General features: G+C 51.4%; 1 protein-coding gene across 15 annotated transcripts in view; it reads left to right on the top strand.

The window, feature by feature from the left end:
- MYO18A (myosin XVIIIA) overlaps positions 1-25898 on the top strand; it is a 143397-nt gene that overhangs the window by 100335 nt on the left and 17164 nt on the right. For all 15 annotated transcript variants that reach the window (XM_079955346.1, XM_079955345.1, XM_079955347.1 and 12 more), the window contains 16 exons: positions 361-450; positions 991-1110; positions 2550-2661; positions 3532-3659; positions 4955-5109; positions 10114-10237; positions 11015-11215; positions 14153-14263; positions 18122-18226; positions 18341-18487; positions 19532-19645; positions 20226-20342; positions 20900-20983; positions 21116-21253; positions 23454-23639; positions 25344-25483. In XM_079955346.1, coding sequence (XP_079811472.1) covers positions 361-450; positions 991-1110; positions 2550-2661; positions 3532-3659; positions 4955-5109; positions 10114-10237; positions 11015-11215; positions 14153-14263; positions 18122-18226; positions 18341-18487; positions 19532-19645; positions 20226-20342; positions 20900-20983; positions 21116-21253; positions 23454-23639; positions 25344-25483 — 2072 coding nt within the window. The remainder of the gene's footprint in view (positions 1-360; positions 451-990; positions 1111-2549; positions 2662-3531; positions 3660-4954; positions 5110-10113; positions 10238-11014; positions 11216-14152; positions 14264-18121; positions 18227-18340; positions 18488-19531; positions 19646-20225; positions 20343-20899; positions 20984-21115; positions 21254-23453; positions 23640-25343; positions 25484-25898) is intronic.

Raw genomic sequence — 25898 nt, 5'->3', positions numbered from 1 at the left:
CAGCTTTGCTTCTCGCAATGAGGGAACTGCCAGAAGGCCCTCTGCGCTGGACCTCAGCGTCTGGGCAGAACGATGGGGGTGGAGACGCTCCTTCAGGTATACTGGGCCGAGGTATCCTTTAATCATTCTGTCACTTGTGTGTTTGCCTCCCTGGACTTAGTTGGGAGGGCAGGTGGGATATAAATTCAATCAATACTTCTGAAGATGGTCATAATAACAATCATGGATCCAAGCAGGTCTTTCTCTCTTGACTAACGCTGCGGCTCCAAATCCCAAGGCATGGGACTCTTGGGACTTGGTCGCTGCTGCTGCTGCTGCTTGACAGCCTTTGGCCTGACTTTGCCTTTGCCTTTTGACCAGGAGGAAATCCAGCAGCTGAAGAGCCGGCTGGAGAAGGTGGAGAAGGAGAGGAACGAACTGCGACTCAGCAGCGACCGCCTGGAGAGCAAGGTGAGGTGGTTCCCGGGACGCCCCAGCTCTCGCCTCTTAAATGTGCCTTCAGTTCCAGCCCCAGGAGCGTGTGCTAGGAGCTGCATGGAAGCAGGGCGTAGGGCAGGAAGATCCAGGATCCTTAGAGCCAAGTCAGGAGCTGCACACAGCAACCCAGGACTTAGTGCAGCAGAATCCAGCCTTTGCAGACACACCTTTAACCCAGACTGGCAGCCGGAGTGCCATTTCTTTGTTGGTTTATTTTTACCATGTATTGTAGGGTGGTGGTGATGGGGGTACTGCTGCTGCTGCTGCTGTCGTGACCTACTTTAGATCAGGTCACGCCCCAGTAGGAATGGTGGGGGGGGAGGGGAAGAAATTAAAATAATTTTGCATTTCAGAGTGAGCCTACCCTAATCCAAATTTTCCAGTGTTGGTCTCCACCCAAGGAATGTGCACTAGAAAGGCATAAACTAGCGTAAAGTGTCCATAAAAGGGGCACATATTAGTGAAAGTAGTGTGCAAAATCCCATCCCTGCCACTTACTTCCCCCATTTCTAGATCTCGGAGCTGAGCTCAGAACTGACCGACGAGAGGAACACGGGAGAATCCGCTTCCCAGCTCCTGGACGCTGAGACAGCAGAGCGGCTGCGAGCAGAGAAGGACATGAAGGATCTGCAGGTCAGCCCAGAGGGGCAGAATCCCCGCTTTGTGGGGGGTGGGGCAGGGCTAAGCAAGTGTCCTTCAGTCCCAGCCCAGCCTAGCCACCCCAAAGAAAGACTCCGTGGTTGTCATTCAGCTTCCTGTGCTTCCTGTGCCAGATCAATTGGGTTCCTGCGTGGCACTAAAGCCGCATCCACACCATACATCTAAGTCAATATCATGCTACTTTAAACAGACTTGGCTTCCTCCCAAAGAATTTGGGGAAGTGTAGTTTGTTAAGGGTGCTGAGAGTTGTTAGGAGACCCCCTGTTCCCTTTCCCAGAACTACATTTCCCAGAGTTCCCCGTGAAGAAGGATTGGTTGTTAAGCCATCCTGGGAATTGTAGCTCTAAGAAGGGAGTGGAAGGTGTTCTAATAACTCTCAGCACCCTCAATAAACTAAAGCTCCCAGAATTCTTTGGGTGAAGCCATGACGGTTTAAAGTGGCATGATAGGGCTTTAAATGTATATTGGGTGGGTGAGGCCTAATTCTATGAGCACATGTCTCCCTGCCCTTTGACAGAAGTTTCCAAAGATTGTTTCCGGAGATGATGATAATATACTTTCCCAAAGGGATAATTTAATAATAAAAGAGCCATCCTAAGCAGCATAGAAATGGCTTTACAAACCTGACAGAATAAACAAAATAAAACACAGAGGACTTTGCTTAGCCCCCCCCCCCCCCCCCCCGAAGAGATCAGGTCAGCCTTCTTCTGAATGCTGCTTCTAGGTTTGGTTCTGCTTGACATTTCTCCTACCTCTGGAAAGCGGTGGTGCTCCTGAGCGCACAGGAGATTTGAGCATTTGACCCCTGCACAGGGGAGGTCCCTGAGGTTGCATTGGGTGAACGCAGACATAGCAATAATAAATAGGAAACAATTCCCCACAAGAAAGCAGCTTTGGGCTTCTGCCTGCTTGCTGAAGCTGCCAGGCTCCAGCTGCTGCAAACTCCCACCGTGTCCCCCCAAAGTATCTGGAGCCCACTTTGCAGTAACGCAGAGCAGGGCTGTCAGTGCAGCTGCCTCCCTTCTGGGGAACAGGATCCATGTCGAGACACGACAGGCGCCCACAATCTGAACTCTCCAGAAACCATTGCAGGCATTTTTGCTCCGACAAGCTTTCTCAGCTGGATGTCTCTCTGCCTTAAGGTGTTCACTTTGTTCCCCTTTAAAAACTATTGTTAGCTATTTTTTATTATAAACATTTGTGAATTGCCTTAGCGTGGATGTAAAAGGCAGTTGAATAATGCAATACTAATGTTTGGGGTCTGTCTGATCTCAGCCCTGCCTTTGGCCACCTGTCCTCCTCCTGCACAGTAGTATCTCAGCAGGATCTGCCCCGCTGGTGAAGTGGGGTCAGGGGAGCGTCCTTGCTGCCTCTTGTGTGTTCTGAAGTGGCTTGCCTCTTCCGCCTTCCAGGCCAAGTACGAGGCTCTTAAGAAGCAGATGGACTCCATGGAGATGGAGGTGATGGAGGCCCGTCTCATCCGTGCCGCTGAGCTCAACGGCGAGATGGACGACGACGACTCAGGTGGGCCCACCCTAAAAAACATTCACATTCCCTGCTCCTTGTCTTGGCTGTGTCCAGCTCCCCCATTCTCTGTCCATTCTCCAGTCCTTCCTTCCTTCCTTCCTTCCTTCCTTCCTTCCTTCCTTCCTTCCTTCCTTCCTTCCTTCCTTCCTTTTGAATTTATATACCGCCCGATACCTGCAGGTCTCAGGGCGGTTCACAGAATAAAATCAGAATATAAAGCCACAGAATATATAATCCTATTTGGCAGTAGACTGAATTATGCAAAGCAGACGGATTTCAGATAGCTCAACCTTTGGTCTCTTACGTTTAAAGTTAAGTTACTAGTCCTCATGGTTTGGAGAGGCTGGTCTGGAAACATAAGTGTTTAGATTTGACAGATTAATAGAGGACAGTGCTGTCAGAGGTGACTTGCCATGATGGCTCTGTTCTGTCACCTCCATCAGAGGCATTATGCCTCTGAATGCCAGTTGCAGGGGGACAGAGTGATTTTGCGTTCGGGTCATGCTCATAGCTGTCAACTTTTCTCTTTTCTTGCAAGGAATCCTATTCTGAACAAGGGAATTTCCCTTAAAAAAAGGGAAACGTTGACAGCTATGGTCCTGCTGGTGAGCTTCCCCTTGGGGCATCTGGTTGGCCACTGTGAGAACTAGACTAGAGGATCCATTGGCCTGATCCAGCCAGACTCATCTTATGTCCGTACGTTTTCATTTCTGAACCCAACCCATCTACCACCAAGTTCTTGCTCCACAAAGTGAAACCTGTAGTCGCCTGTGTCTGTGGCCTCAGGGATAAGGACGAGTTTTTTTTCTCCCAGCTCATCCTTTGCCGCCTAACCTCTGTTCCATTTCTGCCTCCTTCTCCTTGCAGGTGGCGAGTGGCGCCTGAAGTACGAGCGCGCCGTCCGCGAGATCGATTTCACCAAGAAGCGTCTGCAGCAGGAGTTTGAGGACAAGCTGGAGGTGGAGCAGCAGGGCAAGAGGCAGCTGGAGCGACGGGTCAGTTTTCTCTCTCTTTCACAGTCACTTCGCCTCTCCTTCTCCTCCATCTCCCTTCAGCACACCTTGATGCTCTGGGCACCGGGCAGCCTTTTCCTGCCAAAGCACATCCCCCTCTCTCAATTTCCTAGGATGCCTTCCTCTTCCCACCCTTTTCTGCCACAACTCGTGACTGATTGGCTGGAGTTGCGTGCTCTTGCAAGGTGCTTTGTCCAGTTGTCTGTTTCATTTAAGTTTTTAAAAGCACCCTCTACTGTTTTGCTTTGCCACCTCTGCTTTTATGGTCATGGTGTGTTGGCTGCTGGCACAGTGTAGCAACTTAGCTGCCGTTGCACAACAAGTCCCACAACCTTCCCTTCTTTCCTCCTAAAATGGGGGGGGGGGGTGATTTCTAGCCAAACTTGGGCACCACGTAGGGAGGAAGGAAACAGCCTGACCATTGCATTGCTAACTTAATTCTCCTGGGAACAGTTTGCTCTGTAAGCACACTGGGAGATCCACTTGCTGTCTGGTAGTGACACATATTAAATCTTTTGTGAGAGAGAAAGTGAGAGGGAAAGAGAGAGAGAGATTGGAACGGAGAGGGTTGGGGGATTGTGTGGGGAGGGGCAGAAATTTGGACTAGGCCAATCGTCCAGTACCCTCCAAGTGCACAAATGGCTATGCCCTGCCTCTATGGCTGGATTTATTTATTTATTTATTTATTTATTTATTTATTTATTTATTTATTTTGAATTCATATACTGCCCTGTACCCGCAGGTCTTGAGGCGGTTCACAGAATAAAATCAGAATATAAAACCACAAAATACATCATCAAAATAAAAACAACAACCTAATAACACCCCCCCAAATAAAACCTCACACATTTTAAAAGGGCATAGGAGGCAGCAATGCTTCTATGCTGCAGGAGTGGGAGAGAGCTCTTGTGCCTGGGTCCTGCTTGCTGGCGTCCCATAAAGGGCACCTGATCAGCCCATCTGATCAGCCAGCGTGAAAACAGAATAACGGACGAGATGGGTCTTCTTTGGCTTGGCTCAGCAGCCAGTCTCTTCTTAAGGAGATCTGTTGTGATAGCAGAGCCTCTATGCCCAGGCACAGTCTACCTCTGAATACCAGCTGATGGGGAACAGCAACTGGAGAGAGGCTGTTGTGCTCAGGCCCTGCTTGTGGACTTCCTTTTGGGGCATCTGGTTGGCCATTGTGAGAAAGGGGCACTGGACTAGATGGGCCATTGGCCTGACTCAGCTGCCAGGCTTTTCTCCCAGCTCCTCTGACGGCCCTCTTCCCTTCACAGCTGACCGACTTGCAAGCGGACAGCGAGGAGAGCCAGCGTGCCCTGCAGACGCTGAAGAAGAAGTGCCAGCGGCTGACGGCCGAGCTGCAGGACACCAAGCTGCACTTGGAAGGCCAGCAAGGCCGCAATCACGAGCTGGAGAAGAAACAGCGCAGGTGAGAGAGGCTGGTGGCGGCGAGGGCCTTGAGCCAGTCGCCGGGTAGGAGTGGGAAGAGCTCTGCCTTGTGAGGGAGGCTTACCAGATCCCCAAGGCCTGCCGACTGCAGCCGGGTGCGAAAGAGCAGCCCACTGGTGCTGGTGGCCGTTGCAGAACGGTGCCAATTCCCTGTTGCACCTTCCCAGCTGCAGACTGTGGAAACCTCCATGTGCAAAGTACAGATCTATTCTTAGCACAAATCAGGAATTCCAACAGGGGCTTTTTAGGGAAGGGGCCTCTTTCTGCTGTTGCTGTGGCTTTGGAATGCTTCTCACATCCGTCACAATGACACTCAAAACAGCATGCAGTGCAGGGGAGGAGAGTCCCAAGGGGGTTTCCCCGCTCCAGGCACTGACTGGGCCCAGACCTTCAGCAAGATGGCGTCATCATCTAACCTGAGAACGTGTCTAGGGACCTATTGTGAAACAACCTGGGAGTCAGAAACCCATGTTTCATCTACTTCAGATCATTTTGTTTGTTCTCCAAGGAGCTCAGGGTGGTGTACACACTTCTCCCCCTCCCCATTTTAGTCTCACAACAACCTTGTGAAGTAGGCTAGGCTGAGAGATAGTGACTGGCCCAAAGTCAACCAGTGGGGTTTACACCCAAGTGAAGATTTGAACCCTGGTCCCCCAGGTCCTTGTTCAGGATTCTAACCATTGCACCACATTGCCTCTTCCACCCAGCTGATCTGCCGATAGAACCCAGTCGACTTTCTGTTCAATCTGGTTCTGTAGGAATAAATTTCTGACATCCCCTTGTAGCATAGCTGTCAACTTTTCCCTTTTTTTAAGGGGAATTCCCTTATTCCGAATAGGATTCCTCTCAAGGAAGGGGAAAAGTTGACAGCTGTGCCTTGTAGCACCTGCCTCAGGGTGTGTTGGTGGGAGCACAGCTCAACAATGCAGCCCGTGAAGTCCAGTCCTAGGTCCATTCACCCCTGCCCAGTGCTGTGTAATTTTAATTATTGGGTGGAATTCAGCATTGTACTGATTTGACCGTCAAGAACAGAAGAAGAACCTGCTGGATCAGGCCAGTGGCCCACCTAGTCCCGTATCCTGTCCTCCAGTGGCCGACCAGATGCCTGTGGGAAACCTTCAAACAGGAGCTGAGCATCAGAGTGATCTCCCTGTGGTTTCTGGCAACTGGTGGTCAGAAGCATTGCTGCCCACTCAGCCATGGAGGCAGAGCCGAGCCATATCCTGGTTAGTAACCTTCGATGGCCCTCTCCTCCGCCACAAAATGGTCTAATCCGCTTTTAAAGCTGTCCTCTAAGTTGGTGGCCATTGCTGCCTCCTTTGCAGGTGAGTTCCACAGTTAAACTACATGCAGGTTTCTCTGCTCCTTCCCCAGGAGAACCCCCCCCACCCCCAGTTTGGCTTGCCACCCCCAGGAGTCCCATCGCAGAGTTTCCCTTCCTGTGTGGAAGATGCCAGCTGTGTCTCTGTGGGTGCTGCTGCCTTGACCCTGTGCGTTGCAGAGGTTCACCTAACTTTCCTCACCCCACCAATCTGCATCTCATTTCACCGCTCAGCTTTGTAGGGGCAGGATGGCCAGAGAAGGCGGCCTGTGTGTGTCCCTCCCCCAACCCCCGCCGCTGCTGTTTGCTGCAAATCCAGGTAGTGCCATCTAATGATGAGTAATTAAGGAACTGAGAAGTTGTCTGGAGAGCCGTTGGCATCAGAGCCTGGACTGTGCCCTCCATCCTTCTCCCCCCCCCCCGCCCTCTCCTTTCCTCACCATCTCCTCTCCCATTATGAGACTCCACACACTTTTTTTTCCTCCTAAGGAAAAAAATGTTATTAAGCAGTGGAGACGCTTTCATCTCATTATGGTAATGATCACACGGCAGAAAGAGAGAGGAAGAAAAGAGAGAGACCCAGCGAGTGAGAGAATCAACCTAATTAATTTCAATTTCCGAAGAGCAGAGCCCGCGTTAATGCCGCTATTTATTACTCGGCGCGGAGAAGAATGGGGATTAGTTGACTGGACGTTTAACATGGGTCACTAAATAAATGGGCGGGCGACACTGATGTTTCACCACGGAGCCAAGGATGGAAATTGGAGAGGAGTTTGCGCCGGCTCCGCTGCGGCTTTCTCCCGCCCTCAAGAGAGGGTCCTTGAGGCCTCTGGTGATGTAGGGCAGGACCCCTGGGTGGCTCTAGTCAGTGGGGTTCACACACCCCATGGGGTTCATCTGGAGCCCCAGATACCAGTCATTTGAGTTTGGCTAGCTCTGTTGCACAGCTGACAGAAGGAATAAAAAGAGTTCTGCTGCCTCAGGCCAAGGCTCCATGTCATCCAGCATTCTGGGTTCCAGCTGTGGCTAGCCCTGGGAAGCCCACAAGTGGGGCAGAAGAGGCAACAGGCCCTCTCCTGGTCTTTGCCTCCAGCATCTATGGTGATGCTGCTTTTTGTTTGAAGGCCACTTTCTAGCCCAACTTACCCTGTGTTATCCTCACAACAACCCTACAAGGTTGTTGGCTGGGGACAGTCTCTCTCCCTCTCCCTCTCTGGCCAGGCAGGGATTTGAACTCAGGACTTCCCCGATTTGATCTGTAACTCTGCTGTGCCACCCATAAACATCGGAAGAGTCCTGCTGGATGAGGCCAAAGGGGGCTCCATCTAGCCCGGCATCCTGTGGTCTGCTAGATTTCCCAGGGGGAAGGAGGAAAGCAGGACCTGAGCACAACAGCGCCTTCCCCTCTTGAGGTTCCCAGCAGAAATATTGCTTCCAAGAGCATAGCCATTGCGACTAGTATCCATTCATATCCTTAGCCTCCTCCATGAGGCTGGGGTCCTGCTTTGGGACTTTGCCTTTGAGGCACCTGGCTGGCCACTGTGAGAACAAGATGCTGGGCTAGCTGGGCCCCAGACCCAGCAGGAACTCCGAATGCAGGGTGTGCATGTACTTGCTTGGTAGTCCTCCTTTCCTGTGCAGGCTTTCCTCTTCATTGACTTTTCTGCTCGCTGTCTCTCTGCCAGCAAGCCCTCAACCCCACCTTCCCACACACCTTGCATCCTCCACACCTCTCTTAATTCCGCCCCCCCCCCATCTCCCTGACAATAACAGGCAGGATCTTTCGATTACCAATTCAGGGAAGGCACCAGGGAGGATTCTCTGCAATTTGCTCCCTGCTTTGCGGCTCTTCTGGTGGAAATTAAAGGCTTGTAAACAGAGGAGTTGAGAGGCCCCCAGCTGAGAACAGGTTTAAAGTAGGGGGGGGGAAGGCTCTTGGCAGGGGACCCAGCCAGCGGGTGGCAGGCGGGTGGCAGGCAGGCGGAAGCTTCAAGAGGGAGGGGGGCGGGAAGGAGGCGAAATGAGCTCCCCCTGGCTGTGCCAGGGCTGTGTGTGCGCAGCTATCGAGGCTGCAGGTTGATTTCAAAACAGCGAGGTGGGAGCAGGCTTGCCTCCAGAACCACCCGTCAGTCAGGTCTTCCGCCGTGCGCTCAGTTCAATAGCAAGTGCAGAATTCAGCTTTTGTGAGGAAAACCTTTAATTTCCCCCTGTTTTCTTTTCATTGAGCTAACATCATTAGCTACATGCACACATACCAGGCTGGTACAATAAAAGAAAAGTTTGAGTCTGCTTTTAAACATGGGATAAAATAAAACCCATTAGTGTTACTGGTGGGATGAATCTTAGAGAGCAGTAATATCATATATTATGGAATCAACCAAATCCATTGATAAGCAGAGGGAGGTGATGGACCGTGTTCTTCCTTATTGACATAAGTAATAAAAACCTCTGCAATTTTTATTTTTTTAAAAACATTTTCCCCTGGAAGTGCATAGCTTGTGGGTTGAGCTTTTTCTAATAAAGCAATTTCCCACACTTTGGGATACCAGAAATAAATACTGGCCTTGTTCAGATCTCTCCAGAAACAAGCCATTGTGGTTCTAGCACCCATCAAAAATGGAAGTATTAGCACTTCATTAAAAACAACTTTTTAAAAAGCAAAATTCTTGCTTTTCTGGCTGCTGGGATAAGGTCAGATGCATGTGAGCAGCTCTCAAACCGACGTTCTCAGTTTATGGATTGGGCCTGAACAAGCTTCTTTCGGCAGGGGCCCTGATTCCAGGACAGACGCCACCATGCTACCCATTTAAGAACATAAGAAGGGCCTGCTGGATCAGGCCAGTGGCCCATCTAGTCCAGCACCATCCTGTTCTCACCAGATGCCCCACAGGGAAACCTGCAGGCAGGACCTGAACATCACTGCAGTCTCCCTTCTTTGCGGTTTCCAGCAACTGGTATTCAGAGGCAGTGCTGCCTCCAGCTGTGGTGGCAAATAGCCCCTCTTCTCCATGAATTCGTCTAAACCTCTTTTAAAGCCACCCGTGTTATTGGCCCTCACTGCCTCCTGTGGAGGGGAGTTCCATAGTTAATAGTTGTGATGTTCTTGGGAGCAGGGTGGAGCCCAGGGGCCTCCCAGCCTCTTACCCAGTGGTGGCAGTTCCCAGCTGGACCTCAGTATGGAGTCCTGAGACTCTTCCATGTCCTGCCACCATCTGAGCCACAGTTTGTGGGAATGAGGTGCAAGACCTTCACTGGCGCACAGGCCCTGGAAGTCTTGCTTAAACTCTGCCCTCCCGTCCTTCAGAAAACACCACCACAATGGTTCTGTTAAATTAGACATGCTCTTGTTTTTGCCTTGTCCCCAGAGTTTTCTTAACGGTGCTGCTGCGTTGCTTTTAGTGAAGTTGTTGTTGGTTCATAATTTCAGTTTATTGTTTGTGTTTTTTAAATTACGTTTGAGAGCTGCTTCGGCGGACACCCCCCCCCCCTCCACAGCAACGTATACATATTTATATTAAATTAAACATGCAGCAGATGGAGCTGCACTAAGGAATGGCGGAAGGCAGCTGTTGCTGCAGCCCAGGTGGCAGAGGGAGCAGGCTAGGTATCCTCAGCCAGCAGAGTGCAGACTCTGAGTTGCGCATGTGTCTCTCTCACCCACAGGTTTGACAGCGAGCTCTCACAGGCCCACGAAGAGGCCCATCGCGAGAAGCTGGGCCGGGAGAAGCTGGGGCGTGAGAAGGACATGCTCATCGCCGAGGTGTTCAGCCTCAAGCAGCAGCTTGAGGTGGGTGCTCTGTCCTGCAGCATTGAAAACTGAACCCCCCCCCAAAAAAAAAAGGGAAATGAGGACCTAGCTTTGCATGCATAAGGTCCCAGATTCAGTCACAGAATCATAGACTTGGGTTGTCTAGTCCAACCCCCAGCAATTCCGGAATCTCACCGAAGGCATCCTGGACAGGAGAGTCCACCCCCTGCAGGGGAAATCCATTCCAGTGTCGGAAAGTTCTTCCTAATGTTTAGCTAGAATCTCCTTTCTTGTCCCATGAGTCCCCAGCAGCGTCTCTGATCAGGGCTGGAAGAGCCACGGAGGCCCAGAGAGCCAACTGCTGGTCAGCGTCATCAGTCCTGAGTATGATGGAAGAATGGTCTGCTTTGGGGAATATGGCTGCACTTCAGCAGCGCAACACCTTCCTTGCAGGCAGGAAGCCCAAGGTCCCATTCTCGACGTCTCTGGGAATGACAAGAAGCCAGTCTCCAGATGATACCAAGCTAGAAGGACCAGTGGTCCAACTCTGTATGAGGCAACCTCCTGTGTTCCCAGGGAAGGCTGGGAAAGGGCCTTGCTGGAGCTCTCCCTCAGCTGTGTGGCTTCGGGTGCCTTCAGCCCAGCAAGGGTCCTTCCCTAAGCTGTCTGCTCTGAAGGAAAACTCTCCCTCCACTTTCACCCAACGGCCTTTTCTTGGGATCAAGAGCAGCAGCACCTGCCTCATGAGGGGCTGCTTGGGGCTTTTGAGCTTCCCTGCCGCACACTTAAACATTCCCCGTGTCTCTCCCTTCCCAGGAGAAGGAGTCCAGCATCACCAGCGTCACCCAGAAGGTGGAGTCCCTGGAGGCCGAGCTACAGGACCTCTCCTCCCAGGAGTCCAAGGATGAGGCGTCTCTGGCCAAGGTGCGGAAGCAGCTCCGGGACCTGGAGGCCAAGGCCAAAGACCAGGAGGAGGAGCTGGACGAGCAGGCAGGCACCATCCAGATGCTGGAGCAGGTAAGGCCTGGTCCGGGCGGGGCCTCCTCCTCCTCTCTCTCTGCCGGCTCTGGCTCTGCCGGTTTTCTGGGTGTGCCGGTTTCACAGGGGCGTGTGGGCCGTCCCGTCCTCTTCCCTCCACACACCTGAGCTGCTGCTGCTGCCGCCACCGTGATTCTTCTCCTGCTGCGGCTCCAGTTTGGCTGGTTGGAGCCTCGGCAGCCGGCCCCAGGAGAGGGAGAGGTGTCTGCCTTTGCGACTCCGGAAGGTGCCGACAGGCAGGCAGACGCAGCCATGCAGGCTGCGGAGGCAGCGGCGGCAAGGCGAGTAAGTAATTGCCTTTCAGAGCCATTGATCCGGAGGGGCTGCTGTGCTCCCCAAGCGCTGGAGCTTTGTGTGCCAGCCTGGCTCGCAGCTCAATGCCCAGCTGCTCCCAGTGTGGCCTTGCCCCAGCGTGAGCTGAGCAGAGGGGGGAAGATGGCAGCGGCTGGCAAAACAAGCCAGATCAATGCGAGAGCCCACAGCGGCCTTTCTGCCTCTTGGTTGGTGGTGGCGGCGGCTGGTGGGCCTTTCATTCCCACCAGCTAAACGAAAGAGATTTTTAAGTGTGATAGAGTACAGGTGGTGCTGATGGGACTGGCGAGGTTGTGCTGAGCTACTTGAGATAACTCTCTCTCTCTAGAAAGAGTGTACAGTGGTACCTCAGGTTACAGACACTTAAGATTTCATACGCTTCAGGTTACAGACTCCACTAACCCAGAAATAGTACCTTGGGTTAAGAACTTTGCGTCAGGATGAGAACAGAAATCGTGCGGTGGCAGTGTGGCGGCAGCACCCCATTAGCTAAAGTGGTGCTTCAGGTTAAGAACAGTTTCAGGTTAAGAACGGACCTCCGGAACGAATTAAGTACTTAACCCGAGGTACCACTGTATATATCATGTGGAGGGGATGGCAAGGGGACTGGTGAGTGGGACAAGCACATAGAATCATAGGATTGTCGAGTTTGAAAAAGGTCCTGAGGGTCATCTAGTCTGACCCCCCTGCGATGCAGGAACCGCAGCTCAAGAATCCCTGGCAGGTGGCCATCGAGCCTGTTTAAAAGCCTCTGTGCACCACCTTCTGAGGGAGTCCATTCTACTGTTGACCAGCTCTTACCTTTGGATAGTTTTCCCTCCTTGCTTGTAATTTGAACCCATTGCTTGAGGTCTTCGCCTCTAGAGCAGCAGAAAAGGAGCGTGCTCTTCTTTCCCTGTGACAGCGTTTTACTAGGGGCTGGGCCCCTGCTCACTCCCTTCGTCAACTACCCCTGCCATTCACCGCTGCATTAACACCCTAGAGCAGGATTTTCCAAATTTGGGTCTTCGGCTGCTGCAATTCCCATCGTCCCTGACCACTGGTCCTGCTAGCTAGGGATGATGGGAGTTGTAGCCCAGTAGCAGCTGGAGACCCAAGTTTGGGAAACCCTGCCCTAAATCTTCCTCCTTTCTTTACGCAAATCCAGGATCTCCATGGGGCAAATCTCCTAATCAGGGCGCATGATGACAGCCTTGCATTTTTATGTATATAGGAAAATAATACATATTGATGAGTGAAAATGACAAAGGCAAAGGCCAGCAATTAGCTTTCCAGCTGGGCCAAGTTGAGATGTGTTGAAGGGTCTCCGCCTCCCCTGCTTACTTCATGGGCAGTGGGCTTGGGTCGTGTCCCCCCAAACTGAAGCATAGAATTGTAGAGTTGGAAGGGAGGGATCACAAGGGTCATCTAGTCCGTCCCCCTGTAATGCAGGAATTTGGGGGCTAACATGGGGCTTGAACCCCTGACCCTGAGATTAAGAGTCTCATGCTCTACTGGCTGAGTTTTCCCAGCAGTCCTGTATTCACTATTATTTCTATTTATTATACTTCTATATCACCCTTTCCTCCAAATACTTCAGCTTCTAACAGCAGAAGACTTAAGACTGAATTTGGAAATCTATTTGAGATCTGGCAGGTTGCTCACAAAGGGTTTGCAAGTTCTTGAGCCTTTGCTGCTGAGCCGGCCGCGTGGCTCTGCCTTTCACCTCTGGACCCAAAGGACTTGGCTCCTGGTCTGTTCAGGGTGCTAGTCCCTGGTGTGTGCTGGACTGTGTGTGAAGCGGCATGGCTCAGTGACCAGGGAGATAATGGATGCTGTGCTCCAGCCACACAGAGAAACCTGCTTTAAGAGAAACCTGGGGTTCCTCTCTGAACACCAGTTGCTGGGAATCGCAGTTTGGGAGATTTTCTGTTGTACTCATGTCCCACTTGTGGGGTTCCCACTGGGGCAGCTGCTGGATGAGGTGGGCCATGAGCTTCATCCAGCAGGCTGTTCTTATGGTTGTAGCCCACCTTAGAGTAAACCCATTGAAATTAATAGACATGACTAACTTAGGGTATTAATTTCAATGGGCCTGCTCCGAGATAAAAAGTACCGGTAGTTAGATGCAGCCCTTATGAGGTCCATTATTTAAAATCCGATTTATATTTCTTACGAACCTCAAAATGAGCACTGTTGCATCAATCCAGCTAGGACCTGAGCACAACAGCATTCTGCCCTCCTGCGGTTCCCTGCACAGAGATGGACAGAGTTGAGTTTCCCTGCAAATACCGGTAGGTTGTGGTCCTGGTGGAGTAGGGAAGAGAAGTCCTCTTGTGCAGGTCAGTGCAGGGAAGGAGGGAAAGAAGAAGGGAAGGGGAACATCTCTTGGGCCAGCCCTCCAGTAGCAAAACTGATCTCGTTTGGGTGGGGAGACCATTTTTTGCTGCTGTGGGTGGGTGGGGAATGTGAGCAGGTTAGGCAGTGCAATGTCCCTTTCCCCTTCGGTCCCTTTGCTCTGCCTGCTTTGCCATGGACCCTTCCTGGCCTGTGCAGAGAGAGAGGCAAAGTCCGAGCCTTCCTCCTTTGGGCGTCTCATCAGTTCCTTCTTCCCCTACCCTTCAGGCCAAACTCCGGTTGGAGATGGAGATGGAGAGGCTGCGGCAGACGCACTCCAAGGAAGTGGAGAGCCGTGATGAGGAGGTGGAGGAGATCAGGCAGTCCTGCCAGAAGAAGGTGAGAAAGGCTGTGGGTGGTTTCACAGGCCCTTTAGGAGCCAGAGAACCCTGGCTTGTATCCCAATACAGTTCTCTCATTGTATGTATATGTGTATGTGTATGTGTATGTGTATGTGTATGTGTATGTATATGTATGTGATGTGTGTGTGTGTGTGTGTGTGTGTGTGTGTATATATATATATATATATATATATATACACACACACACACACACACACACACACACACACACACACAGAGAGAGAGAGAGATAGACAGAATAAAATCATACTGTATTCAGAACTCAAAAATATCAGTTCCCACTCCCCACCAGTGGCAGCCACCCCTTCCCCAGAGAGTTTAATGTCATCCACAAATCAAAAGCATATTCATAGCACTTGGTTACAGTAGGAACAGTCAGATTAAAGTAAAGGAGAAAGGATTTCGGGCTTGTCAGCAATGAATTAGGATGCGTACAAGGTGGTAGAAGTTGAAATAGGACACTCTAAAGCACTTCCTTGATGACTTGGTGATCCAGGCATAAAAAATTTCTGCAGACAAGTGTCTGCTAAAAGCAAAAGATAAAAGAGATTCAAGACATACACTGGCCAAATGTCAGACTTGTATTGGGTTGGAATTCGGTTATTACCACCTTGTCTGTTCACACATTCAGTAAAGGAGTTACCAACTTAGTTTTAATCTGACAGGGCCCATCAAAATCAATGGACCTAAATTAGCCATTGACCATGTGGGTTTTCAGTGGGTAGGAGTAGCCCTTGATAGAAAGAAGCCCCTGGGTTGCTGAGGCTTTTCCGTGAGACTTACCTTACACACCCCTATAAGTAATGGGGCACTTGCTGCCATGTGAAGCCCCTTCTGGGTGTCCTCTGGGCCCTGCTTCTTCCACATCACAGCAAGGCCTTGGAATGAAATATGCTGCTTCCTGGGAGCTGCAGGGGATCAGCCTCTGTTCCCAGTTAGCAGGGCAGGAGCCCAAGCTCCAGGGTGGCTGGCAGCAGGAAGTGACTGTGGCGCAAGGCAATTTCCCCTCCCGTTTCCTGGTTCTGAATTCCTGCTACATACCAGGCAGCTGTTTAACATCCCCACCCTCCTTCACCTTAGAACAAGGCACACACAGATGAAAAACATTAGAACATAAATGGAGCACTTTGCATGTATATAGCCCTGCATTTTGCACATACATAAACCATCTCAGCGATCCTTAAGAACAATCTGGTCAGTGTAATTATCCTTGGCTGCAGAGAAGGGCGAAGGGAGGCAGAGGTTGGGAGCATGCTTTGGCCTGGAGGAAGCATTTCAATTGGGGACTTCCTGGCTGAGAGTCAAGGTGCATCTCTCTTTCTCTCTGAAAATTAATAAATCATGAAATTTCACACTTGGAGGACAAGTCAATACCGGGAAGCATTCAGCTCCTGAGGGAGGCAGAAAACGAGGATGTTTGCAGAATTATTCCATTTGAGTGTGTTATGGCTGTTTTCCTGAAGCCGGGGGGGGGGGGCGTTAAGGTCTTTTGGGGGAAGGCCCTTGTTCAAAAGGTCCCTTATCACCACCACAACCAGCTCTGATTCTACCCTTTTCAAGAAGCTAAGTATGGATTTTGCCTTCAGGTCATCAGCAAGGCTGAGTTTTCATTTCATTTAGCAAAGCCTTTCTGCCTGACTCTGGAGTTGAGAGAGACAGAGACAGAGACTTCGGTTTGGAAAACTAAGCTGTGAGCCAGGGAGCCCCTCAACTGAAACCCTTTCCTCCTGAAATCCCGGAGAGCCGCTGTCAGTCATTTTATTGATTGATTGATTGATTTTAAACACAAGCACACACACAGCAACTTAGCAGCAGACACGGTTTTGGTGCCAGGTAAAGATTTAACCTCTTTCCCCTGGTCTTTGGTGGTCTGAGATTATTCTAGTCTTAGTGGTTGTTGTGGGGGTGTTGTGGGGGTAACAAGGTCTTATTGTCTATGTCACACCCACCTGTCAGTCACTTGTCAGATCAGCTCTGATGTGATTGCTGCTGTGATTGGAGATAAAGTCTCTTCTTTCCAATTGAAGGGTTGTAACCAGCTAAGTTTTACTCAGAGTAGATACTTGGAAATGAATGAACCTAATTAACCTAATGGCCATTAACTTCAAGAGGCCTGCTGTTGCATACCACCCACAGTGTTTTTATATGATCCATTTCTTTCTTTTTCACTATGGTATAATATGTTTATGCTTTTAAATGTCAGTGGCTCAGAGAGTAACAAGTGACTAATAAACATAATAAATAATAATAAAAGTACTAGGAGGCTGCTGAATAAGCTGAAGCAAAAATTGAATCTGGGCCAGGCTGTGGAGCTGGTTTTCCATGCCATGGTTCTGTCCTGGAACACGCAAAGTATGAATAGTTTGCAGAGAGTGCCTTGGACCACATGCAGAGTGCATTTATTTCACCCCTGAGACATCTGGGAGGAGAGGTCCATGCTTTTGAGAGATTGCAACCCAAGCAGGCTGGGGTCTCCTACTTCCTTCCCTCTCCCCTTCCCCCTACTTTTTAGATATAAAGTGCTAATGAAGGCCAAGAAGGGCTCAGGCCTCTGTGCTGCTTTGATTGATAGTTTTGTGCCCTTCCAGTCCTCCTGCCTTTGGTCTCTCTGTCCAGCCAAACCCTTCCTGGCCCTGACCAGTGTGATCAGTCACTCTTCCCCCACAGCGTGATTTCCTCTCTGCCTACGCTGATCCCATTAGCCGAGTGACACAGCCCTGGCCAGCACGAACCTGCAATTATCTAAATGAACATTTTCCTGAGCTCGCTCCTCTTGAGAGTCTGCTGCAGGCAAGCAGCTCTTAGTCATGGCCCTGTGTGCAGGGGATGCAGCTGGGGGAATCGTTTGGCCTCCTCTCGAGGGGGTGGTCTGCTTCCCACATGGCTGGGGCCTAGGGTCACTAAAGGGCCCTCCCCCTTGGCTGTGAGGAGGTCTCCCATCTTAATGCTGCCCACTGTTTTTCCATCCATCCATCCATCCATTCATTTGTTGTTGCTGTTTAGTCGTTTAGTCGTGTCCGACTCTTCATGACCCCATGGACCAGAGCACGCCAGGCACTTCTGTCTTCCACTGCCTCCCGCAGTTTGGTCCAACTCATGCTGGTAGCTTCGAGAACACTGCCCAACCATCTCGTCCTCTGTCGTCCCCTTCTCCTTGTGCCCTCCATCTTTCCCAACATCAGGGTCTTTTCCAAGGAGTCTTCTCTTCTCATGAGGTGGCCAAAGTCTTGGAGCCTCAACTTCAGGATCTGTCCTTCCAGGGAGCACTCAGGGCTGATTTCCTTCAGAATGGAGAGGTTTGATCTTCTTGCAGTCCATGGGACTCTCAAGTCTCCTCCAGCACCATAATTCAAAAGCATCCATTCTTCAGCAATCAGCCTTCTTTATGGTCCAGCTCTCACTTCCATACATCACTACTGGGAAAATCCATTCATGCACCAAGGTATTACAAATTCTGAAATGTTTTGAACTTTTGTGTTCATGTGACATTCTGTTCCCTGTTTGGAGGCCGTATGTATACCTCTGAAAACCAGGTGCTGAGGACATGGAAGCAGGACTTGCTTCCACCTTGCTGTGCTTTTTTAAGCTTCCAAGAGGAATACACCTGTGCTATAAAGTGCCATGATACCACTTTAAACCATCATGGCTTCCCCCAAAGAATTCTGGGAGCTGTAGTTTGTTAAGGAAGACTGGAAGTCATTAGGAAGACCCCCTATTCCTTCCTTGGAGAGCCACATAGAACTGGAAATGACCCCCAGGCTGCCAGCAGCAGCCTCCCCAGGTCCACCAAGGAAGACCCCCTCAGGACCCCTCTCCTTGCTTTGTGTACCCACAGCTGAAGCAGATGGAGATGCAGCTGGAGGAGGAGTACGAGGAGAAGCAGAAGGTGCTGCGGGAGAAGAGGGACCTGGAAGGGAAACTGTCGGCCGTCAGCGACCAGGTACGGACGATAGCGGGAGCAGGGGAAGAGAGGGTGGGCGAGGGCTGCTGTAGCAGAACCACCTCTCTCCCTTTCCTCTTCACACCTCTCCTCTTCCTCCCTGCAACCCTCCAGGTCAGCCAGCGGGACTTTGAGACGGAGAAGCGTCTGCGCAAGGATCTGAAGCGTACCAAGGCCCTCCTCTCTGACGCTCAGGTCATGCTTGACCATCTGAAGAACAACGCCCCCAGCAAGCGGGAGATTGCGCAGCTGAAGAACCAGGTGCTGGGAGAGGGGGCTGGCAATGGGGGTGGCGTGGGGGGAGCAGGTAGAGAAATGAATGGAACTCTTTCAGGAGGGTAGACAATAGACAGTAGACTCAGGAGACAATACTGAGCTGGATGGACCCAACTGTCCTGTGCAGCTGTTGGCCCTGCAGAGGTTTTCATCATTCTCCACTCAGACCGGCTCTTATTTATTATTTTTTTCATAAAATTTATACACTGCTTTAGGAAAAAACTAGATGCGGTTCACAAAAACAGATAAAATAATTATCACACACACAAAAATCGGCTGTAATTTAAAACATACAGAAAGTTGAAGCCACAGTATAATTGACTAAAACGAAATAAAACTCCTGCAAGTTTTCTGAACATCTGGCCAAAGGCCACGCTTGGTTTTTGCAGGGTCCCTGCGAGGAAGGCTTTTGGTTTTAGTGCCTGGGAAGACCTCAAAATACCGCCACCTCAAGAGGCGGAACCAGGCCTGGACACCCAAGGGGAATAATATCACTGTTTTATTATTAAGTGCATTGATATCCTTTTCTCCTAAGTTGGGATTCAAGGCAGCTTACAACATTTAGAAGCCTCAGTTATAAAATACAAAGTAATAGAAACAAGCTAGTTAAAAACAATAATTAGGATACATCAGGAAATGCTTAGGGCCAGCAGTCAAAATACACTTTGCCCTTACGGGAGCCCAGTGACCAGCCTCATCTGCTCCTTAGTTTTCAAAGGCCTGCCTAAGACCTTCTGCCAGCAGAAGGTTAGCAAGGAGGGAGCCAGTCTGAACTCTCTTGGGAGGGAACTCCACAATAGGGGAGCAGCCACAGGCAAGGCTCCTTGTCTCTTGTGTCACCACCAGCCATGTCTCTCTTGTTCGTGGGACCGAGAGAAGGTTCTTCCCTGAGGATCTTAGCACCCAGGCAGGCTCCTAGGGGTGTCAGTGAGGGGGCTTTGCTGGAAGGCTGACAGGCGAGGTTTGGGAGTGAGTGGCTGTTGTCCTAATTGTCGCTACCCCCTTGGGACATGGGGGCTCTTGCTGCAGTTGGAGGAGTCAGAGTTCACGTGTGCGGCTGCTGTCAAGGCTCGCAAGTCCATGGAGGTGGAGATTGAGGACCTGCACCTGCAGATAGATGACCTATCCAAGGCCAAGGGAGCGGTAAGCACCCCAAACCATCATCTCCTCCCACTGATTTAAATAATCCTTCGTGCTATGAGGTCTGGCACATCAGTGGTCTCTGATCATTGACGCCTTTATTTCTTCATATAATGTTCCCTATTCTACCTCCCCCCCCCCAACTAGAATCCTCAGAAGTACAAAAACTGCCTGGAAGTTTGTGTGTGGTTTCTGGGAGATGGCATGGGCACTAGCCAACCGATGCCAAGCACAGCTAGGTTCCCCATCCACCTTGCAGACCCAGTTTTCAGAGCTTGGCCCCTGGGGAGGCGAAACTGCCTTTTAGATTGAACTGAGTAAGGGCACTTCCAACCCGACTTCATTGCTCTCAGGATGTTACCATCTGCCTTCAGTGTCCTCTCCTCCAAAGCTGGTCTGCAAGAGACCATGCTCCCCAGCAAATGAGGGCAGAGAGAGGTGTGTTCACCTGCCATCTCTTGCCAGCCTTTGAGTTAAGAGAGTTCCCAGCTCTGGTTTGCTGGATCCTTCTAGCAGGGTATGAAACCTTAGGAGTCCTTAGACACCAGCTCACCCTTCACTCCTGAACTTCTCCTCCCCCCAGCTGGAAGAGCAGCTGAGCCGTTTGCAGCGGGAGAAGAACGAGGTGCAGAGCCGCCTGGAAGAGGATCAGGAGGACATGAACGAGCTCATGAAGAAACACAAGGCAGCTGTCGCTCAGGTGAGCCCCTCCCCCTCCCCCACCACTCCCACTGCCCCAGTTTTGCAGATGCTTTCACTGCATCCTCTCTGCCCACCCCACCCTGAAACCCCCTCCCCTAACCGTCACCTCAGAGAGATTCATGAGAGTTTGATTGTAACTCCTGCAGACAGCAGTTGTGGTTGCTAAACATTACAGGAACAAATTAGAGGTGGTCAGTATAGGAACAACTCTTTAGAAATTGGCAACTGAGTTTTGATTTCCCTCTTCCCTCCCTGTCCCTTTTACCTTGCATATTGTGGTTTTTTGTTTTTGTTTTAATATTGTAAGCCTGAGGGTAGGGACTGTCCTGTTTCAATTGTATAGTTTGCTTGTTTTGTCTAGCCAAAGGCATTGCAAAATGCACAAAACAGAATAAAATATATTATTGCACAGCTAAAATAATTATTAGCTAGAGATGATAAGTTACATTCTTTAGGGGATTTGGCAGGAGACTCTTAACAGGGAGGTGTTGGTGGTGGGAATCTCTGGGACTCAGCTTTGCCAGCGCTGGCTTCTAAATCCTCTGTTCTCTCCAGGCCTCCCGGGACCTGGCCCAGATCAATGACCTTCAGTCACAGCTGGAGGAAGCCCACAAAGAGAAGCAAGAGCTCCAGGAGAAGGTAGGCACTGGGGGTTGGGGGTTGGGGGGGGGGAGTCAGCTGCTCCTCTTCCTCTTAACCCCTCGCAGGGCTGTGCTTCCCTTTTCACCATCCACCACCATGAGTGACAGCCCCTTCCTTCTTCATTTCCAGCTACAAGGCCTCCAGAGCCAGCTGGAGTTTGTCGAGCAGTCCATGGTAGACAAGTCCCTGGTCAGCAGGCAGGAGGCCAAGATCCGCGAGCTGGAGACGCGGCTGGAGTTCGAGAGGACGCAAGTGAAGCGCCTTGAGGTGAGGAATCTGGAGCCGGGGAGAGGGTTTTCTGGAGCCGGCAGAGCATCCTTAGCAGCAGGGTTTGCTTAGTGCGGTGGAGTTTGTCGTAGTTGGCTGGGGTGGGTGGGAGCCTGCACGAGACGAAAGGGCAGCAGAGAGAAAGGTGGGAGGTGCAAAATTCAAAGCATCTGTGGGCTGCAAGAGTCAGGGAGAGCAGAGAGAGCAAAAGAGAGAGATGTGTTTGGTCTGTGAATTACAAATAATCAGTCTCCTGCTGTCCTCTTCCCCCATAGCCCTGGCCTCAGCTGGCAAGTAAATCTCCTGCTCCTGCCCCCCACGTCCTTGGCCCTACAAATGCCACCTTGGGGAGGCTGGTCTCTGTCTCTCTGCTTCTGCTTGCACCTGTTAAGTGCCCTGCTTGATATTCTACCGTCGCAGCTCCTTTTCCCGCCGAGGGAGCTGAGAAGCTTTAGAGTTCCCTCTTAATATTTCTGTACCATTATTCGCTTCCCCCTTCTCTTCCTCCCCTCTCTACACCCCCTCCCCCCCCAGCCCCATAAATATGCAGGGGACGGCACTCGGCTGCCTTGAAAGGATGGAATCTATTTTTCTCCCTACATTACATGCTGTAATTACTTCACACAAAGTTAAATCTATTTTTCCAATTCACCAAAGCCCCCCTGATTATTCTACCCACGCCTGGGGAAAAAAGTTTCTCTCTCCTTCTCTCTCTCTCTCTCTCTCTCTCTCTCTCTCTCTCTCTGGCGCAACTCCTCAGCTGCCCCCCCTGCTCTTTCCTCCGCTCTCTTCCTCCCCCTCGAGCCAGTTCTCCCTCCCGCCCCCCCTCATGTAAATTCATAGTGCCGGGTTCGTTTGTTCCATTAGTGCTCGGCGGGGAGCGATTGGGCAACGCTTATTCCTGAGCTCCGGCCCCGGTAATTGCCGCTGTCTGCTGCCATTATGTGCAGCAGATGAATATTGATGCACCAGCCCTTGCACGTTGCGGCTGTCTCATCTTCACCTGCCATGGAGCGGGGAGATGGTGGGGGTACCTTCACCCCTTCTCAAGGGTGGAGAGGTCAGGGAGGTGCCTCGTTTCAACTTGTTTTTGTGCTATCCTGATACCAGCCTACAGGGAACCATAAGAACATAAGGAGAATCAGGCCAAAGGGGTCCCATCTAGTCCAGCTTTCTCTTCTCCTCTCAGTGGCAACGCAGGTGTCTGTTGTGGGAAACCTGCAAGCAGAGCGTAAGCACAAGAGCTTTCTTCCCTCCAGTGGCTTCCAGCCACTGGTATTCAGGAGCAAAGCTTAGCCATTGTGGCTAGTAGCCATCACTAGCCCTCTCCTCCGTGAATCTGTCCATTTCCCAGGCCATCCAAGCTGGTGGCCATCACTGCCTCCCGTGGGAGCAGGTTCCATAGTTCAACCATGCGCTGTGTGAAGGACTATATCCTACCTCCACTGCCTCTGAATACCTGTGAATCACAGGTAGAGTGCTCTTGTGCTTGGGTCTTGCTTGTGGGCTCCTCCCTGGAGCATCTGGTTGGCCAAGAGGCTGGAGTAGATTGGCCTGATCCAGCAGGACTCTTATAAAGGGAGTAGTCTTATCTCTCTCTATGAATGGGCCTAAAATTAGTTACTGGTCACGATGGTTATTTGCTTCCTCCACTGTTGGGGGCATTAATGCCTCGGAATACAGTCATACCTCAGGTTGAAGTTTCCTCGTGGGCTTCCCACTGGGTCATCTGGCTGGCCACTGTGAGAACAGAGTTCTGGACTATGTGGACCCCCCATTGGCCTGATCCAACAGGTCTGTTCTGATGTTCTTATAAAGGATTAGACAAATCCACAGAGGGGAATAAGGTTATCACTGGCTGCTGGCCAGCAGGGCTGTATTCTGCCTCCACCATCATCAGGTGGCATTAATGCTTCTGAATACCAGTTTCTGGGGAGAGCGCTGCTGCTGTGCTCAGGTCTGCCTTGTGGGCTTCCCATTGCGAGCATCTGGTTGGCCACTGGGATAACAGGATGCTGGACTAGATGTTTCCTCTTTGGCCTGATCCAGCTGCAGCCAGGCTCCTCTTCTTCACCTGGGACCCCAAAGAGCTGCTGTCAGTCAGTGTAGACGACACTGGACTGAATGTCCCCAGTAGCCTAACCTGGTATAAAAGACTGCTTTCTAAACCCCTCTGTCTCCCCTTGCCCGCTCTGCCCAGAGCTTGGCCACCCGCCTGAAGGAGAACATGGAGAAGCTGACGGAGGAGCGCGACCAGCGCACGGCGGCTGAGAACCGGGAGAAGGAGCAGAACAAGCGGTTGCAGCGCCAGCTGCGGGACACCAAGGAGGAGATGGCTGAGCTGGCAAAGAAGGAGGCAGAGGCCAGTCGCAAGAAGCACGAACTGGTATGGAGGGGGAAGCGTGGCTTTTGGGGGGACATCCGCCTTGCCCATTGCATTGCTGGAACAGAGTCACGGAGTGGTAGGGGTGGAAGGTACCCTAAGGGGACAGCTAATCCAACCCTCTGCAGTGCAGGAATCACAGCTAAAGGATCCATGGCAGGTGACCACCTGACTTCTCCTTAAAACCATCCCATGAAGGAGAGTCTGCTACCTTCCAAGGGAGTTTGTTGCGCTAGGGAATGGTTCTCACCAGCAGAAAGTCCTTCCTAATGTTAAGTCAGACTCTCCTTTCTCGTCATTTGAATCCGTTGGTTTGGATCCTTCTCTCTGGAGCAGCAGAAAACAAGCTTGCTCCATCTTCCATGTGACAGAACTTTAGATATTGGAAGATGGCTATCCCATCACCTCTCAGTCTTCTTGAGGCTAAACAGACCCACCTCCCTCAACCGTTCCCCATAAGGCTTGCTTTCCAGACGCTTCATCATCCTTATCACCCTCCTCCGTACACCTTCCAGCTTGTCAATATCCTCCTTAAACAGAAGTGGACCCTCGGCTCCTCTACACCTGCTGCAGCCCCCTCCATTCATTAGACCACTCCTGGCTTCTCATGGCTCACCATGAACCCTCTTCCTGTTCCACCCAGTCTTTCAAAGGCAGGTTTTCCACCACCCTCCCTCCCTTTCCCTCCCTCTCCTTCCCTCCCTGCTCTGTGTATTTTTATTCTAGCTAGCACCCCCAGCGAAGCCCACCAATCAGAGCCAAATGCAGAGTAGTTGTGGGGGAGGTGGGGCAGAGCCAGGTGCAAACTGGAGGGTCTGGGATGGAGCCGAGCCCTTCCACCGTCCCCCCAACTGGGCTAAGCTGTCTACGCAAGTGCAAATTTATGTCCAAGGTAATTGCAGGGTTAAGAATTTCCAGCAGCGTTTTGAGAACCAGAAATGAACTCGCAGGCGTTCTTCATTTTGGCAGGCTAATTTAGGAGTGGGAAGGAAAAACACACCGTTGTTGTTAAATGGTTGGGAGTCAGAAATCCTTGATACAAAAAGGACCTCCTTCACTCAGCGCATAGTTAAACTGTGGAACTCCCTCCCTCAGGAGGCAGTGATGGCCACCAACTTGATGAATGGCTTCAAGAGGGGATTGGACACCTTCATGGAGGGGGAGAGGGCTATCGATGGCTCCTAGCCATGATGTCTCTGCCTGCCTCCACAGTTGGAGGCAGCAATGCTTCTGAATACCAGTTGCTGGAAACAGCAGGAGGGGAGAGTTGCCCTTGCCTTTGATTCTGCTCGCAGGGTTCCCATGGGCATCTGGCTGGCCACTGTGAGAACAGGAGGCTGGACTAGATGGGCCATGGGCTTCAGCCAACAGGCTGATCTTGCAGAACTATTGCAGAGATCTAACAGTTTCTTCCTCCACCCCCTGTTCTTGGGTGCACACTTGGTTAGGGCAAGACCCTTGGCTTCACCATTGCTCCGTGCAAACTGATGGAGCCCCACCCTGCTGGGACACCCCTGCAGGAACACTTGCTAGTGATGGGCAAGAGGCTCGCCTCCCCCCCACTACTACTTGTACAGACTAGAGAGCTGGGTTGCCAGCAGCAGCAGCATGGGCCACTTGCATGTGTGGGGCAGAACGGCACAGCGGCATCTGCAAGGTCCCTGTTACCCTCCCAGAGTCATTCTCTCTTCTCTCCTCCTTCTCAAGGAGATGGATCTGGAGAGCTTAGAAGCTGCAAACCAGAGCTTGCAGTCAGACCTGAAGCTGGCCTTCAAGCGGATCGGTGACCTGCAGGCTGCCATCGAGGACGAGATGGAGAGTGATGACAACGAGGAACTCATCAACAGGTAGGCGATGGGTGGGGACCGGGAGCAACCAAATGAGCTGTCCTCCTAGGCATCACTGCGTAGCCCTTGGCTCACATAAGAGCATTAAGCAAAATCCTCTTGTCGGGGTGGGGAACCTGCAGGCGTCATGCAGCTCCTGCCATTCCAGGCTGTGCTGGCTGCTGGCAGCTGAAGTCCAGCCCCAGTTGGGGGGCACCATGTTCTCCACCATGGGCCCAAGGCAAGAGGTGGCTAAGCAGTTACCTCTGGGAAGCTCCCAAGCGGGGCGTGATGGCTGTGGACAGCCAGAGGTAGACTGCCCTTGGACACAGAGGCTCCATGGAGCTATTATCACCAATGGTTGTGGAATAAGCTCATCTTCCGAACACCTTTTAAGCCACCTGGGCTTAGCAAGTCACTTTGGCTTGTAAGTCAC

Source organism: Podarcis cretensis (genome assembly GCF_951804945.1).
Source record: "Podarcis cretensis genome assembly, chromosome: 15".
NCBI lineage: Eukaryota > Metazoa > Chordata > Lepidosauria > Squamata > Lacertidae > Podarcis > Podarcis cretensis.
The sequence above is the reverse complement of the archived record's forward strand: the minus strand, read 5'-3'. Positions and strand labels throughout refer to the sequence as shown.